Source organism: Polyodon spathula, chromosome 1 (genome assembly GCF_017654505.1).
Source record: "Polyodon spathula isolate WHYD16114869_AA chromosome 1, ASM1765450v1, whole genome shotgun sequence".
Taxonomy (NCBI): Eukaryota; Metazoa; Chordata; class Actinopteri; order Acipenseriformes; family Polyodontidae; genus Polyodon; species Polyodon spathula.
The window spans coordinates 85,095,328-85,113,292 of record NC_054534.1 but is presented as its reverse complement, the minus strand read 5'-3'; the positions used below and the strand labels follow the sequence as shown (position 1 = coordinate 85,113,292).

Below are 17,965 nucleotides of genomic sequence, written 5' to 3'. Positions count from 1 at the left end.
TTTTAAAACCATTTTTTAACACACAAACGTTTACTGTCGACGAACTAAAATGTGCACCTAACTATATATTAATGCTTAACTTAAGCATTTGTAGTTCTCTTATCAAGTAATTAAAGTGTTACCCCTGTCTGCTAAGGATTTTTCTGGAACATATTCACTTGTAAACAGAAAATACCGTATTACTTCGAATTAACGCCTCACTCACATATTAGCTTTTTAATAGTCGCCGTCCTTGAATAAACACCGCTCTTAATAAAGAAACGTAAAGGTATTATTTGTCTAACCCTGCTCAAAAAAACTATGGCTATGTACATGTGACAGAGACTGCAGCATCAATCCAGCATGTAATAAAAACTAATATTCACACACCTTTGTAAGCACGTTATTTTATGGTACAACCCAAAATTAACTACTTACAGCACAGCAGTCCTCAGCGTCCTTTTTTCCCCCAGCAGAGTTCAGTGCCAGCACAGCATGGGATAAAACAAGGGCTGTCTGTTCTGTTACCTCGTCTTCAATTTAAACTTAAAAAACTCAGAGGAACTTTGCGTTCACTGTAAGCGTATCCGAACGCTGGCTGAAGATATATTCTTGTAGGGGGTTTAGTTCTGTTTTTTTTATTCAAATTGGAATTTTATATATATATATATATATATATATATATATATATATATATATATATATATATATATATATTATATATATATATATATATATATATATATATATATATATATATATATATATATAGATATATAGATAACTTGCTTACTTTCTATTTTCGGTTTCGCTAACAGACAAGGTGGTAAACTACAATGATAAAAAAATAACCAAGTAGGATATATTTTAGTTTTAACAGAAATCAAACCGATATTCAGAGGTAATATTTTTCATTAAGAAAAACAACTGCATCACACTCAACTACCGTTCTCTCTCCTCTTCTTTCCCGCCCCATAGCAACCGATACGCACTCCTGATTCGCTGGTACATTACTCCCCTGACCTCCCAACTTTCGCCTAATAGGCTCTTGCTAACTGTCAGTAAATGTGTTCAAGCCCCAAAAACACAGCAGAGTATATTGCTGCAGATCAGAGCCTGTCACAGCGCCGCTTCCAAAATGATTTAATCATGTAATAAAAAATTGCAGCGTTTGTAAATTAAGGTTAAGTGCTATTGCACACTTTTAATTACCAAAACTAGACAAACAAAAACACATTAACAAATAGACAGACGCAGTGGCCAAAAATAAAAGGTCTTCAAAAAACTCACAGCACAGCAACACACACCTTCACCTTCACCAACATTAAACTCCACTAACACCTGTGATTCCCCTTTTTATGCACATAAGAATATTAGAAATATTACAAACGAGAGGAGGCCATTCAGCCCATTTTGCTCGTTTTTTTGATAGTAGCTTATTGATCCCTGAATCTCATCAGCAGCTTCTTGAAGGATCCCAGGGTGTCAGCTTCAACAACATTAATGGGAATTGGTTCCAGACTCCCACAACACCTGTGGCTGGAGCCTCATTAACCATTAATCATTCAATTATGGCCCCAGCCACATTCCCACGTGTTTTCTGGCAGGATGGAATTTAACCCCCTCTCTGCCAACCCAATATTTCCCCCACATACATCTTATACCAGCAGGGCTTTCGCACCAGCACACCCACCAAACAATATTCCCCTTTAGGCTGGGCAATGGCCTTCACTAGAAGTTATCCTTCAACATTCCTCTCTTAAACTCCTCCGATTAACAAGGGCTTTTCTTTCCTTTATATACAGGTGGCCATTTCCCAATTAGCACTCAATTTTCTAAAAAGGGAATGACCACATTCCACACATGGTTGTTGTCAGGGATGGATTTATCCCCCTCCCTGCCAAACCTACATTAAAAAATAATCCATCTTTATTCTGCACACTATTTACACACAGAGCTTCTTCCCTGCCACAGTTATGTTATAGACTTGGCTCATGCAGCTCTCTGACCATGTGACATTATTGATACAGTATATTTTAAGTAATAATATATTCTTGGCAGTGCTTCTATTTTTATAATTAAATTGGTGGCTTGCCTGTTAAGCTCCCCGGGAGCTGTATTGTCCTCTGGCGTTGTAGCCCCTGGATGGTGAATCCGCAGTGTGTAAAGAAGCATTCAGCTGACAGCACACTCTTCGGAGGACAGCGTGTGTTCATCTTCGCCCTCCCAAGTCAGTGCAGGGGTGGTAGCAGTGAGCTGAGTCCAAATAATAATTGGGCATTTCACATTGGGAGAAAATAACAAAAATAATTGGCAACGACTACATTTAAAAAAAATAAATAATAATAATAATAAAAAAAATTGGTGGGTGATTTAATTTCACTGTTATCTAACAGCCATACTTACAGCAAGGACGTCAACAAAATGCCCCCCATCACAATAAGTCCTCAAACAATCCTAGATGCACTTAGTATAAGTTGGCGGGAGGATCTCAAAACCAATAGGCCTACATCTCCTGGTCTGGATGCATATACCCAAGAGTGCTTAAAGAAACAAGGGGTGTCACTGGTAAATATTTTTCACAAATCAATCAAAACAGGGGTCCCAGCTAACTGTTGCTTTTCAAAGGTCGAAGATATATTTAAAAAGAGAAATACATAAGACCCATCAGTCTAACCATATGTAAAATCATGAAATCAATTGTAAGTGGAAAATTAAAGGAGTATCTATACAGCAACAGCATAACATCATATACATTGACTTCCAAAAAGACTTTGACAAAATACCACATATAAGACTAATCACCAAACTTCAATCCATGGGAATGCAAGGTAGCACATGCAAGTAGATACAAAACTGGTTAAAACACAGGAAGCAGAGAGTACTTTTAAGAGGGGAAACCTCCAACTCCAACTGGAATGCCCAGGCCCGGCATAAAATTCCCAGTCCATCCCCCGTCCCCACCCCTCCATCCTCTGTGGGCGGCACTGCCTTGGACCACTCATGTTTCTTATCACAGACTTAAATGGGGGGGGGGGGGGGATAATTAGAAAGCGTGTCAAATTTATAGTCTACACAAAGCTTGGAGGAATGACGACAGGCTTACAGTGGCCCAAGAAATCCAAAAAGATTTAGAACACATGGAACTGAGCAGAAATGTGGCAAATAGAATTCAATGTGAACAAATGTATAGTGTTACACGTTGGGCACAAAAAACACTACACAGCAACCACACAGTGCAGGGAAGCAATTTTAAAGGCAAACAGAATGCTTGGGTATGTAGCCAAAAGTATAAATCCCAGGAGGTTATGATAAGGTTATTTAATGCACTGGTGAGACCACACTTAGTGTCTTGTACTGTGTCCAATTCTCGTCATCAAAGGAACATTGTAGCCCAGGAGAGAGTCCAAAGAAGAGCAATCAGACTAATCCCTGGACTTAATGGACGGAGCTACGAAGAAAGACAAAAATAACAGGATCTATTTAAGAAGAATTAGGGGGAACAGTGAAATCTTTAAAATCTGGCGTTGGCATAGTTAATCCAAACCATTACTCTAGCGCTATACAGAAACCAGGAACATAGCACTCAGTTTTTAAGTAGCGATAGACTGTGGATGGACAGCACTGAGTGTATGGTGTATGGCACGGCTGTATGGAGGCCTGCAGGCAACATCCGGCCCACAAAGGGCAACCAAGTGGCCTGGTGACAGTCAGCAAAAATTATAAAAATGAACTAAAATAAATACGAAAAAAAAAAAAAAAAAAAAAACAGTAACATCAGTGTGTGATTGAGATGTGTCTTATTTTTGTATCTGGCAAAGCAGTGCATGCATCACACCACTCCTTTCCAGTCACTAGCCACTCACCACAACTCATGCAAGCCAGTTCCACTGAGCTCCGCTTTGCGTACTCTGTGATCGATTTTAATTTTTACTCGTGTTGGTATTAAAGGTTTTTTTTCTTAAAGTGAAAACATTGCTCTCTCTACTCTAGCTAGTAAAAAGAAAGAGGTTAGAAGTTCAAAAGTGGAGGCGCTGATCTCTCCCTACCAATGTCCTTGTGCAACTCTTGTGCAGTCTTGCACTCATCGATTGTTTCTTGAGATTCATTAAAAAGTATACCATACAAAAGGGATTAACAGTTTGGTCAGAAACATCACATGTCATTATTTGGGAATTTAGCCAAAAAGTAGAAACGTGATTACCTGTACATCCCTTTCCATGGGACTAATCTGTTTGTTTTTAACTTATTCAAGTTTTCATTTTTGTGTCAGTGAAGGAATAGAAACAGAGACACAAGTTTATTTCTTTTAAGTGGCACACTCAAATGTTGTTGAAGCTGACACCCTGGGATCCTTCAAGAAGCTGCTTGATGAGATTTTTGGGATCAATAAGCTACTAACAACCAAACGAGCAAGATGGGCCGAATGGCCTCCTCTCGTTTGTAAACTTTCTTATGTTCTTATGTTGTGTGATGATTTTTTTTTTTGTGTCACATCTTTGCCTTACAACCACACTGTCGCAGTTTTCGCTCTCAGACTGTATATTATAGTATAAGTTATACTATTAATAAATGTCACATACATTTTAAAATGTTTGTAATTATACTGTTAAATGTTCACACTGTTCTATTATTAAAGTACTATACATATGGTAATATTTGTAAGTCTTGCTTAATATACTAAAATTACGTTATATAATATTTATTATATTACTTAAAAATCTGCAGAGTGAAATACTTCTGGCCTGCTTATTAACTTTTTTTTTCCAATCTGGTCCCCTTAAAAAAACAGTTGAAGAGCCCTGGTGTATGGATTTGGCTACTAGTCATGTTATTAGGGCAGAAAAACATGCATCCTTTAAAACCAAACTTGACAAAGTTCCAACTATTAGGAACCGGACAAGCTTAGATAGGCTGAATAGTCTCCTCTCGTTCATAAACATTCCTATGTTTTTATATACAGTGCCTATAGGAAGTATTCACGCCCCTTAGACGTTTTCACAGTTTGTTGTGTTACAACATGAAATCTTGATGCATTTAAATGGGATTTTTTTCCTTTGATTTACACAATCTACTCAACACTTTGAAGAGGCAAGAGAATTTTTATTGTGATCATTGTTTAAAAAAAAAAAACCTGAAATGTCTTGGTTAGATAAGTATTCACCCCCCTGAGTCAATACTGAGTAGAACCACCTTTGGCAGCAATTACAGCTGTGAGTGTTTTGGGGTAAGTCTCTATCAGGTTTGCACATCTGTCAAGTTGGATGGGGTGCGTTGGTGGACAGCAATCTTCAAGTCTTGCCACAGATTCTCAATAGGATTCAAGTCCATGCTTTGACTGGGCCACTCTAGGACATTCACTTTCTTGTTTTTAAGCCACTCCGGTGTCGCTTTGGCTGCGTGCTTGGGGTCATTGTCCTGCTGAAAGGTGAATCTTTGTCCCAGTCTTAGGTCTTTTGCAAACTGAAGCAGGTTTTCCTAAAGGATTTGCCTGTATTTAGCTCCATCCATTTTGCCCTCTACCCTGACAAGCTTCCCAGTCCCTGCCAATGAAAAGCATCCCCATAGCATGATGCTGCCATCACCATGTTTCACAGTAGGGATCGTGTTACCTAGGTGATGTGCTGTGTTTGGGTTTGTACCAGACAACGCTTTGCATTTAATTGCATAGTTTCATCGGACCACAGAATCTTGCTACATCTTTTCAGAGTCTCCCACATGCCTTTTTGCAAATTCCAAGCAGGATTTTACATGGGCTTTTTTTTCAGAAATGGCTTCCTTCTTGCCCCTCTTCCATACAGGCCAGATTTGTGGAGTATCTCAGCTATTGTTGACACATACAGAGTTTCTCCCATCTCAGCCATAGAATGTTGTAGGTCTTTCAGAGTTGTCATTGGCCTCTTGGTGGCTTCTCTGACCAATGCCCTTCTTACCCGGCTGCTCAGTTTTGGAGGACTGTCAGCTCTAAGCAGATGCTGGGTGGTGCCGTATACCTTCCACTTCTTAATGATCGACTTGTCTGTGCTCCAAGCCTTTGTAGTCTGTTTATACCCCTGCACTGATCTGCGCCTTTCCGCAACTTTATCCCGGAGTTGTTTTGAAAGCTTCTTGGTCTTCATGGTAGTATCTTTGCTTTGAATGCACTACCCAACTGTGGGACCTTAGAGACAGGTATATTTAATCTGAAATCATGTGAACCACTTTTATTGCACACAGATGGACTCCATTTAATTTATTGCGTGGATTCTGAAGACAACTGGTTGCACCTGAGCTTATTTAGGAGAGTCACAGCAAAGGGGGTGAATACTTATCTAATGAGGTTTTTGTTTTTAATAGATTTGTTTTCTTAACACCCCCTCAAGTGTTGAGTAGGTTGTGTAAATCATAGGGAAAAAAATCCCATTTAAATGCAGGTTGTAATACTACAAACTGTGAAAACGTCAGGGGGGGGGGGGGGGGGGATACTTCCTATGGGCACTGTATAAAGTAATATCAGTATACATTTTTTAAGATAGCTGTAAATATTATTTTATATTTTATATTTGTTCCTGGCTTTTTATATAAGTTATTCATGCATGTCTGTATTAAAGTGATTTTGTTGGACTGTCTTGTAAATTAATCTGATGTCACTCTTATTGTGTTATCCTTAATTCCCATGGCTGCTGTACTCTGAAAATGTAACATTCCTCTCATACTAGATTGAAGGCTGGCATATTGAAGGGATAATAGATTTGCTGTGTCGGGTTATGAGTTATTCAGCCATGCTTTATTTTCAGTTCAGTTGCTGAGAGTAATAACAGAATGTCTGACCTCCATAGAAAACAATGGGAGAGCAGGGCCGGCTGCATAATTTCAGACAAAGTAGCAGCATCTCAAGCATGAAAAAAGAAACACATTTTTAAACCATAGTTCCCTTTTCCACAAAGGCTGCTTTAGACGCTATTTGCTGTTCAAGGGAAGTACAGTAAGCAGTTATTAGTTCCACGGGTTAAAGTGTTTTGGGCTGAAGGGCTCTCAGTAAATATGCAGAGAGAAAGACTTTCTACTTAATTCTCTCACATACAGTAGCATTGTGTGTGTGAAGGTTCTCATTAACAAGGGAGCCCCTGTTGAGAATATCTATTAACTTTCTTTTAATGCATAGCCTCAAATAAACTCCCAAGAACAATAAACGCTTATGTACAACCGAGTACCAAGCACTAATGTGAAAGCGGATTAAAATTCTTAAGGACTTAACTAGATACTTTATTAACAATCACAAAATGTGACTGGGTACTGTTTGATCAACAGTTCACTATTGCATACTGTACTGTAGTGTTCGGTAAAAGTCCAAATTACTCTCTTGAAAAGACATATTTATTTGTAAGCATAATGTAAGGGGAATGGTATCTATGATGGAATGTTTTGTGAACATGAAATAAACCTGTATTTTTATATGGCCTGTGGTTAAAAGAATGTGGACAACAGTAATCAAACCTGACAGTAAGAATCATATAAAACAGCTGTGTACTAAATGTAAAGACAATAAAACAAAGTGTACAGCCTGTATGATTAATACATTGTATAATTATACAGCATAATATAGTTATAATAAAGCAGTGAAACAGTTAATTCTTACATATCCACTTATAGGACTTAATTGAGAAAATATGAAGATAATAATTCAAAGTGTTTTGCCTCTATACCCCAGAAACTTGAAAAAGAAATGGTCACCTACAGTGGCCTTGAAGTGCAAAACGAAAACAGAAAGTATGCCAAAACAATAGTGTATTCTAAGAATAGTGTGCATTTTTGTAAAAGTAGTGTGCATTTTTTGTATAAAGCATACGCTTCAAAAACATTGCATGCATCTTTTAAAATGCATGCCAAGAAAGAAAAAAACTTTTTAAATGCATGTAGCGCAGTCCCTTCTACCAAACTCGTATAACAGTCAAAACTAAGCTGTCAGTAGCAAATTCAGGTTTAAGTCTGATGGAGCATTTTATTTTCAAAATTAGTACTTTCAGTTAAACCCAGCACCTTATTAATTAGAAAAATTCCTGTCTTTTGGAAACTGGTGAATGACAAAAATAAATAGATTGTATAGCCTCGTGACACATTTGTTGCTGTGTAGTAACCTTTATATTAACTTATAAAAGCGTAGCTGTGCTTTGTTCCAAGAATACCGTGGAAGTTTTTAGAAATTAGTTGTGGAGGTGCATATACGTTTATTTACAGGAAAACTCAGAATTAAGTTCAAAATTAGGAAGGGGCAACTTTAAACTTTTTAAATGTCTAAAAAATCCCACGGTATTCTTGTCAAAACATTTATGGAACAAAGCACAGCTATACACATTTAGAAAGACAATTAAATTAACTGAAAGTACTAGTTTTCAAAATAAAATGCGCATCAAAATTAAATGAGTTTAGTAGAAGGGACTGCACCACATCTGTTTTAAAAGTCTTATTTCCGCCACACGTTTTTCTTGGCATGCATTTTAAAAGATGCGCTACATTTTTGAAGACACTTGTTTTTGTCATGCATTTAAAAAGGTGTGCACTTTATACAAAAAAATGCACACTATTTTTAGAAGACACTATTTTTCTGGCATACTTTTTTTGTTTTCGTTTTGCCAGTGTAGTCACCAACACATTTAGCATGGCACAAGCTGTTATTGTTTCACCAGCCTTTGTTCCTTTTCATTATATAACCTGTTACTTATGCTTCCCATCTGAAGATTCATTTTTTTTTTTTTATTAGAATTCGAACTTCTTACAGGGTCATTATGGTCACCGTGACATCAAAACGGTCAGCGAATAGTCACTGTGGTCTTATTCCATAGCAACCACACACCGGTCTCCACTCACTGGATGTGATGTGATTTGCCTTGCGACAAAATGGTATTTTCGCGGTGACACTACCTTTCACACCAGTGGTGACAGGCGTGCACAGGCATCCTCTGATTGTATCATCAGCTGGAAAAAAAACACACATATGATTGTCCTGTTATACAGCAAATAAAAATGTAGAATACATGATAGCTTTTCTGAATACTTACTTCAGCAAAGCTAAACAAATCATACACACCAACTATACCTAGTTCTCTAAAAATGCACTGCCAGATGTTCTTCCTCATTGCCCTGCCTATAATTGTTTTGTCCTTTATTGCACAGCTCCAGGTATTTTGATGCTGCAAGAATTATCTTTTCTTCCACCATTGTTTACTGAAGGCATGCAAGGGAAGCAGTTTTTGGTTGGTCAATTCCCTACCTGCCGCGCGACAAAATCTCAACAATAGACACCAATCCTATATTTTTTATTTTATTTTATTTTTTGTGGGAGGGGTTGTCATGATGCGTGTGTGTCATAATACACATTCGCTTGTCGCATCGTCAGAGGCCTTGGACATGGGTCGGAAAAAACTACAAACTGGCAGCGCTTAGTATCACATGCTTTGTATATACTGCGCTAAAAAAAACTAAAACTTATTTGATGAGTAATACAGTAACAAAACAGAAGAACCTTCTTAAGCATGCACATAAAAATTCCATAATTTAATCACTAACAGCAACCCTACTGTGTCTTATAGCTAATGAATTTCATGCCTTTGTTAAGAACAGACACTGTGCTGTCCAGTCTAGCACTAGTAAACGACATATCAGTTTCCCACCTGGACGCATTTGTATTCATAAAAAGAAAACAGTTAATATGATCTGTGCAGCACACGATTGAGATGCACCGTCTGCCATCCGTGGCGCAAGATAAGACTTTACGGCGAGTCCCAGGAAACGCTACAATAATGTACCACAAAGCCGTGCTGCAATCGTGCCCAAAAGAGGCAATTCACAGAGATGGTAAACGAGGACCTCTGCTGTTGGAAATAAACATTACGTTTCACAGTTTTACAGTATGCAAAATAACCTGGAGTCTATTTTAATGCTCTAAACATTAATACCACCGCCCTAAAATGTGTAAACCTAATTTGACTGTATTTCTATTGTAAATATACTATTGTTATGGCAAAACAAAATATAGACTGATGTGGAATTAAAGAGTGGCAGTATTTACAGTAGATCCTCCACAGATGAGATTATTATGATCTTTAGATCTTTGTCTACTGCGTTTGACAAATGTACAACATGTATTTATGTCTGGGCACTGCAGAGTGATGCACTGCACTAAATTACCTACCACAAATCTGAAGCATTTGGACAGGAGCGATTTGATGACTTATAAAGAAAGAGTTAAAACTTAGTGACTTTTGTAAGAGGATAGTGTGAAACAATGTAAAGGGCAAGGAAGATGGGGAGGCATGCTCTTAACAACTTTGTTGTTACTATGTTGTTCTGTTGAGGACCACTGTTGTACAAAGTACAGTAGCTGCACACGTACGTCACTGTATAAGGCAAGTTCAGTTGTATTGAATACATACAGCCTACAGGGCGCGCTGTTATAAACTACGGGATATTTGAGCATTGTGTATTAAATCTGGACTTTGCTGCTTTGTCAATGTCGACGCCTCGGGTGTTTTTGTTCTTTCTGTCAGCAGTAACGGGAAGAGAAGAGAACAAGCTTGGGAGGCGATGACTGGGCGCGGGAAAAGGAAATCCAAATCGGCACAGCAGGTATTGAATACGCAATTAACAAAACCCATTACCAGTGGCCTCAAATGTTTGTTTTATTGTTTGTAAATCTTAGTTGTACCTGTAATGGGTAAATACAAAGTGTTTGCTAATTTTGTGAATGCACTGAAGGCTCGTTAGCAGCAAGCAACACGTTAACAGAATTCAAATGAAATACAAAACATACATTCATGTAATTTGATACGCGTGTTGAGGAGTTGTTGCAATATTTAATATACTTTCCCAAGTCAAACATGGCTTTAATGCACAATATTATCCACATTAAATAACTATTTGTGTATCGTACACACACATGTGTGTGTGTGTGTGTGTGTGTGTGTATATATATATATATATATATATAATATAGATATATATATATATATTACGTACGCGTCTCGCATCAAAGTTAACACTTTTGAAAACACTAATTACTAAGTATTTATACACTTTTTTAAAAAATAGTCCACTGTTGTGTGACAACACTAAAATATCAGTTGAGATAGTCAATACTGATCAAGTTAAATTATTATTATTATTATTATTATTATTATTATTTATAGGACTTGAAAGCTGTGAATGGAAATGTAAAGAAGGTCAAGCAACATGAAGAGGCAGACGTGCCCAAAGAACTCAGACAGGAGGTTAACCGTCTTTACCAGCTTGGGATGCCTGAAGACTTTTATCACTTTTGGGTCTTCTGTGAGAAACTTAATCCCGAGGACCCTTCTGGTTGGTAGAGGACACCGTTTTCTTCCAGTTTTGATGTTTGTTTGCAGTCACTGAGAATATTACAAAGGATCAGATCTGTTTGGACAAATGGCTTTTAGAGCCCAAACCCATTACACTGTCTCAAGTGCACTGGTATTTTGTCACATGGTACTGCCTGTAGACCTACATAGAGTGCTTAGAAATATCTTACCAGCTTCTTCATTTTTGGCTGGCGGTGGCTTGTTATATAATTTGTCAGTCACACTGTTATGCGAAACCATTTTGAAATAAGATAACCTTTCTTTAGTCAGTCAAATTCTATACATACATGAGTGAGTGGGTGCAAAACCTAAAGTATGTTTCCAATATTGTTTGTGGCTTCTGTAAAGAGGGATGACCTTGCTGCATACAGTATGTCAAATGAAAGTTGCATTGCTATGCCATTATACAGTATGTGTCTCTTATTCACAGGAGCACTGCAGCCCAGCCTTGGACTCCAGCTGGTTGGCCCATATGACATCCTGGCAGGAAAACATAAATCTGTAAAGAACTCAAACCCAAACTACTTTCTCCATTGGCGGCATTTTTATGACCCCCCTGAATTTCAAACCATTCTGGTGGGAAATGCAGAGACTCAGTATCACATGGGATATTACAGGTGAATACTTGCTTACTGTTTTGATAGTCATTTGAAAGTTGCAGTTTCTTTCTACCTCATGAGAATTTTGCAGAGTAATTTGTCTTTATAACGGTCATGGCTTAAGTATATGAGTTTAATAGGGTGAAAGTTTTATTTTTCAGACTGACACATATGAAGTAAGGATAAGGCAGGGCTGTCCTGGCTATTTTAAATAGTAAGTGTGATGTCTGATATCCATAGGGATAGTCCAGATGCATTGCCTGTGTTTATTGGAGCAAATGAAGCGAAGAAAGGCTGTTCATTATCTCAGATGGGGGACAACATGTTTGCTGCAGTCAGGTACGTGCCTGTTCATAACACATTGAGCGCTTGTGATCAAGTCTAATAATGTGTTATCATCTTGCATGTACAGTGAGTCCTAACCTCTCTAAGTCATTTCAGATGGCTTTGGTTTTTTGTGCTCACAAAATACTTTTACAATTGCATCAAAAGTAACAACCACGTGTGCATTTTGTTTTGTAGACTTTTTCTTGCTAAAAGACAGAAAGAAAAGAGTAATAAAAAGCAAGACAGTTCTCTATGCAGCCTGGAAGAGGAGTTGACAGCTGCAGCAGAGAAACTTGGGTATTCGTTGGAGCAAAAAACCAAAGAAATGAAGCAGAGGGACAAAAAGGTAACCAGGACATTGTAAGCCCGTAGTTTATGCTTGTGTATTTTGATGGTGTCTCAATCAATCAAACTGATGGACTGATTTCAAATCTCATTCAACTCTTGCCAAATGGAATGTTTGTTTATTTTGTAATGTCAGTACTTTCATTTGTTTTAAATGGTAAATATAAGGACAGTGGGGGATAAAAATTAATTGAAATGTGTTATAGCTAAATTCTCAGTCTCAACATTTCAAACTAAGGAACTGAATGGAATAAAGTTATTTAATGGAGTGAACCGGAGTAGCACATTGAAAATTGTATAAGTTCAGTCCTGTGTGGTGGTAGTGTTTTGGTACAGAGTCAATCTTATCTAGCAAGCATTTGTCTTTCTGATGTAGGCAGAAGATGCTAAGGTGCAGTAAATTTCTCTTTGTTCAAGTATTTATTTTGAATATATTTTTATAAGGTAGTTACAAAGACGTTCCATGGGGCTGGCATTGTGGTTCCAGTGGATGAAAACGACGTAGGTTATCGAGAGCTTCCTGAAACGGATGGTAAGGAGAGTTTGAAACAATAAATTGTAGGGACAAACCCTATTCAGAGGTTGCAAGTTTTGTATTGTATAACAGAGGAGTATGGGGAGATTATAGTGCTGGTGTTGTGTAAAGGGGTTCATTTTAATTTGCTATGTCAGTCTTGCATGTAAAAGTAGTTGGTATGACTTATCACTGCTAATATTTCATTATCCATTTCAGTTCGCAATATTTTCATTGCTGTACAAACGCTTCGTGCCAAGTCTAGCGGCACACCTGATCTCATTTCGACCTATAGCCTAAGATGGCTGGCATCCCTTCTATTACAAGTGGTGTCCAGAAGAAATTTAATAATTTCACTGGCTCATTACTCTTACCTTTGCACTTGTGAGACCTACATAGTAACTGGGAGGAGTGAAAGTGCGATGGGGAGCATTGTAGTTATAACATCTTATCAATAAATAGATTAATTTTTTATTGTTCATTCATTTTGTTTGTATTCATTTTTTTTTTTTAGCCAGTCTTAAAAAGATATGCAAATTGATCACAGAAGCCCCGAATGATGAGGCGAGAATCCAAGCCTTTGCTCCCATTCAGGAGATGATGACCTACATTCAGTTTGCCAATGATGAATGTGACTATGGTATGGGGTATGAACTTGGGATAGACCTTTTCTGCTACGGATCACATGTGAGTCCTCTCTTGCTAAAGGTTTTAAAATGTGATTACTGTGTGTTTTTTTTTCTTTCTGCATTATTATTATTTATTTAACAGACATCTTTATTCAAGGCGACTTACAGAGCCTGCATGTTTGGTGCTCAAAAAAAGTTGCTAGTGGCTCACTAGCACAGCTGCACAAAGTGTGGAGTGAGTCATGCTACACAGGGTTTACTGGTTTGAGTTCTGGTAGCTGAGTTGCCATTCATGTCTGTGGACCCAAAGAATGGTTAGGTAAAATAAGAAGATAAGCAAGTGTCCCACCACAAATGAGCAGGGGAGGTTAAACTCTCCAGGACTGTATCTACAATCACTGGCCAAAATAAGAGTGTAAGTTAAATTAGAAAATCCCCCAATCTGCAATGTTTACAAATATATGTGATTCACTAGTCACATGACAGTTGTGTGCAACGGTTTATAGAAAAACAGACTTACCAAGAAGCATGACCCATGCCTCAGTGCAACAACTCCATGTTTGTAGCTAACAAAATAGTCCCATACATTTTCTACACTGTGCACATCCCTTCGTTATATAGGTCTCAGATGTACAATTTTGAAAATATATCATGTTTGTTAAAACATGTGTTTTTCATTTTAAAACATATTTGGTGCTACACTTGGTAAAGGAAATATGTTTGCAAGCCAAGCTTTTGAAGTGTTTTGTACAGCTGCTTCCCCATTGACAGATATGCTTTGAGCCAGTAGTGTGCTTTGACTTAGAAAACTCTACTGTGGTGAAGTGATCAAGGAAGTTAAGCAGACTTCCTGGAAGGCAAGCAAGCAAACTGAGAACCCAGTGCAGTACCAGATGAAAGTACATGTTTGCTGTAATGTGTTTTAAAAAAAAAAAACTACAGATTCTTTAAGACAGTCTCTTGCTTGTTCTGGAATGGTAATGTTTGCAGAAACCACTACTGGTGGGTCATGATGGTTCAAGCCGAGAAGCAACACATGTTGCCAGAATCACCTTTTACCTGGACAGTACACCCTGGTTTCCACTGTCATTGGCTGGAATGTGCACACTGTGAGCTTTCCTAGCAGGCCAGTCAGTGTATTTATTGTACATGATTTCACAGAAAATGTGTCTGTCTCTTGTAAAGACTGCATTTACAAGTTTCAGCTGGGAACAGCAACACGTCTTCGTCTGTCCCCTCTGTGTACTCAAGTTTTTCAGTGTATCCCCTTTTTGGCCATGAGTTGGGATTGGCTTACAGTGCATACAGATTTTGAAGTCTTGTGCATTAGTTATGGGTCAGGGTAATCGCTGTAAACCAGAGAAAAGATTAGATAAAACAGTATGGAAAAGGGTGCTATCAGAATCCACTTGCCATAAAACAGTGCGACTACTATGTTTGGTAAGTAATAGGAACAGTAAAAAGGGGATAAAGCATATGTGATGATGCAGTATTCAAAAATGGGTTACATTGTTTATTTGCAGTATTTCCACAAGATGGTACGACAGCTCCTGCCAATGGCCTACAGCCTTCTCAAGAGGAATCTTTTTGCTGAAATCATTGAAGCTCATTTAGCCAGTAGGAACCAAGGAAACATGGATAAGTTGTCTGCATGAAATAAAAGGTCTTGAATATTCATGAACTGTTTGTATTTTTTTTTTTTTGGTATCCTTATCTGCAGCTTACAATGTGTAGTTTTTGTGGTTAAAGATAATGTTTGTTTTAATAGATTTGTAATAAAATGTATTTAACTCTATGGATCCTGTTATCTTTTCAGCCGTGTATTGTATATTTACCCAATGACAAGTAAACATAGGACATTGACAAGATTAATGTATGTGCTTGGCTAACATTCAACAATAGCAGTTCTTTATGAAATAATGAAACTGACAATGCCATAAAATGTAAGTGTGTGTGTGTGTGTGTATATGTATGTATATATATATATATATATATATATATATATATATATATTATATTATATATATATATATATATATATATATATATATATATATATTAGGGATGGAAATTTTAAATGTATAAACACCAAATAACTGGTTAAACGTTGAATAAAATGATAGATGTATATTGGTCAGGTGACAAATTTCACCAAACGCATATTGAATGTATTAGTTTTAGTAATTTATCATCATATTTCAGTCCGTCACCACGTAACTGACTGCTGTGGTGCCAGAGTGGTGGATATTGTAAAAAGGAAGGAGCTTGGCAGTTGCCTCCAGTTGACACTGGGGTGAGTTTTGTTCTCAGTCAATCTGGTGCCTCACTGGTGCACTCTGTTTTTCATGCTGTAGTGGGTGTGGTATGGTATCAAGTCCGTGGGCTAATGAAGTCAATGACAAGCGTTTTGTTATATATGTTTAATAAAATGGAATCTCTAAACAAAGGAACGAAGAGAAGCCATGGGTGGAAGTATTTTGAGGAACCTGATGAAAAAACTGTGGTATGTAAGTTATGCCAAATAAAAATTGCTGTATCACAAAAACAAGTTAAGTGTTTCACCATTTGAAATGAAAACATTCAGAAATTATTGTGGATGGAGTTACTGATATCAGTAAAAAGCAAACATCCTTAATAAGCAGAATGCTCCAGATAGTGACTGATATTTATTTAACCCTTACATTTTTGCCCCCCCCCCCCCCCCCCCAAAAAAAAAAAAATATAAATTCAGAGAACACATACATGTAAATAAAATGATGTAAGCTTTAATTTACCAGTAGTTAAGCAAATCAATTGTTTAAATAAAAAAGGCCTTTTATATCGATGTAATTTGTAAACAGAAGTGGCTATATAGTTGAAGACCTATTAGTCGAAAGGTGTTAGCTATGTTTACTGTTAAATTTGAAAGATATTTAATAATGACTATTGCTTTTATTGAACTCTGTGTGGATCTAGACTTGATTCTAACAGGAGTTGCCGTTTTTCCCCTTCGTGGTTGGCCATTGGAGGAGATTCTTGTATGCAGTTGTCCCAATCACAACAAAACAAAAACAACCCCGTGCTTAAAGTTTTTTCAAACATGTTTGTAACATGTTTGTAGTACCGGTGTCACGAGAAATAAATTAGCCGTGAAATAAGTTTAGCGTTTGCCTTTTGAGTCTTTCTGCGCACGTGTTAATTTTAGAGTTAAAGGCAAGTTTCTGAGGATTTATCCAAGATTTTACAGATGCCATTTGTATTTTTTTAATAAACAAACAGATATTGCAGACCGTATTTTTTGTTTAAAAATGTGATGTTTGTCGTCTTATTTATCGAAGTGTAAATTGCGTTTAAGTTGTTATAAATACCTTTTATTTAAAATAAAGCGCTCGCTATGTTTAGCTGTTTAGTTTGGTTTTTAGCAAAAATAAATATTTTAAAAAACATAATTTTTTAGTAATTTATGTTTATGCTGAGTTAAAATCACTACTTGCCAAATGTTTATTTCCTTTAAAAAAGTCATATCATAGTCGCGTAAGCAAATATAAGCGTTTATTCTGTGTAGGCTCAAAGTTGAAGTTATTATTTTCACTGTAAAATGCGCGGTTGTTTTGTGTGTGTGTGTGTGTGTGATATATAAAAAATGTTATGGGGAAGTGGGTACACACTTATTGATACAGAAAATACTGTTTTTGACGTTTTAATTAATCAAGTCTGCATGTGGGAATATCTAAACCTGTTTTAATATTGTAGCATTTTAGGGTTCTAGGATAAAATGAGAGGCAGACAGCTCTTGCAGCTCTCGAATAGCCGGTTTTATTGAACATTAACCAACATAAAAAAAAACTCAAGGACAGCGTAACAGCTTCTCACAGACGCACTTCGAACATTCTCCCCTCTCCCAGCTCCCGCGTTCCCTTATATCGAGTCCTGATTTGGCGCCAACCCTGCCTTTAACCTAGGGAAACCCCCAATTACCAACCAACCAATTGGAGAGCCCGCACACACACGTGACGCACTCCTCTTGCACACAGAAAGTACAGGTAAGCACATGTCCGTCCCCCGTCTTCCCCGGACAACAACATGGCAGTGCAGTAACACAGCTGACTATTGATAGCACAGACCCAGGGGCGCTACAATATATACAGAAAACGTGTACGTTCTTAGTGAAATATTGTGTTTGAGATATATAGGTCATTTGAGAAACGCACAAAACGATTGGCTTCCTATTAAGGTGAA

At 37.4% G+C, this 17,965-nt stretch overlaps 1 protein-coding gene across 1 annotated transcript; it reads left to right on the top strand.

Moving 5' to 3' along the window:
* Window positions 1–10,459: 10,459 nt before the first annotated feature.
* LOC121323558 (histone PARylation factor 1) lies at window positions 10,460–15,424 on the top strand. The gene is made up of 8 exons (XM_041264687.1): window positions 10,460–10,584; window positions 11,145–11,313; window positions 11,764–11,950; window positions 12,173–12,271; window positions 12,455–12,605; window positions 13,049–13,136; window positions 13,633–13,805; window positions 15,271–15,424. Exons 1-8 carry the CDS (start codon window positions 10,543–10,545, stop codon window positions 15,400–15,402), a joined length of 1,041 nt encoding a protein of 346 aa, XP_041120621.1. The 5' UTR covers window positions 10,460–10,542; the 3' UTR covers window positions 15,403–15,424.
* Window positions 15,425–17,965: the final 2,541 nt, after the last annotated feature.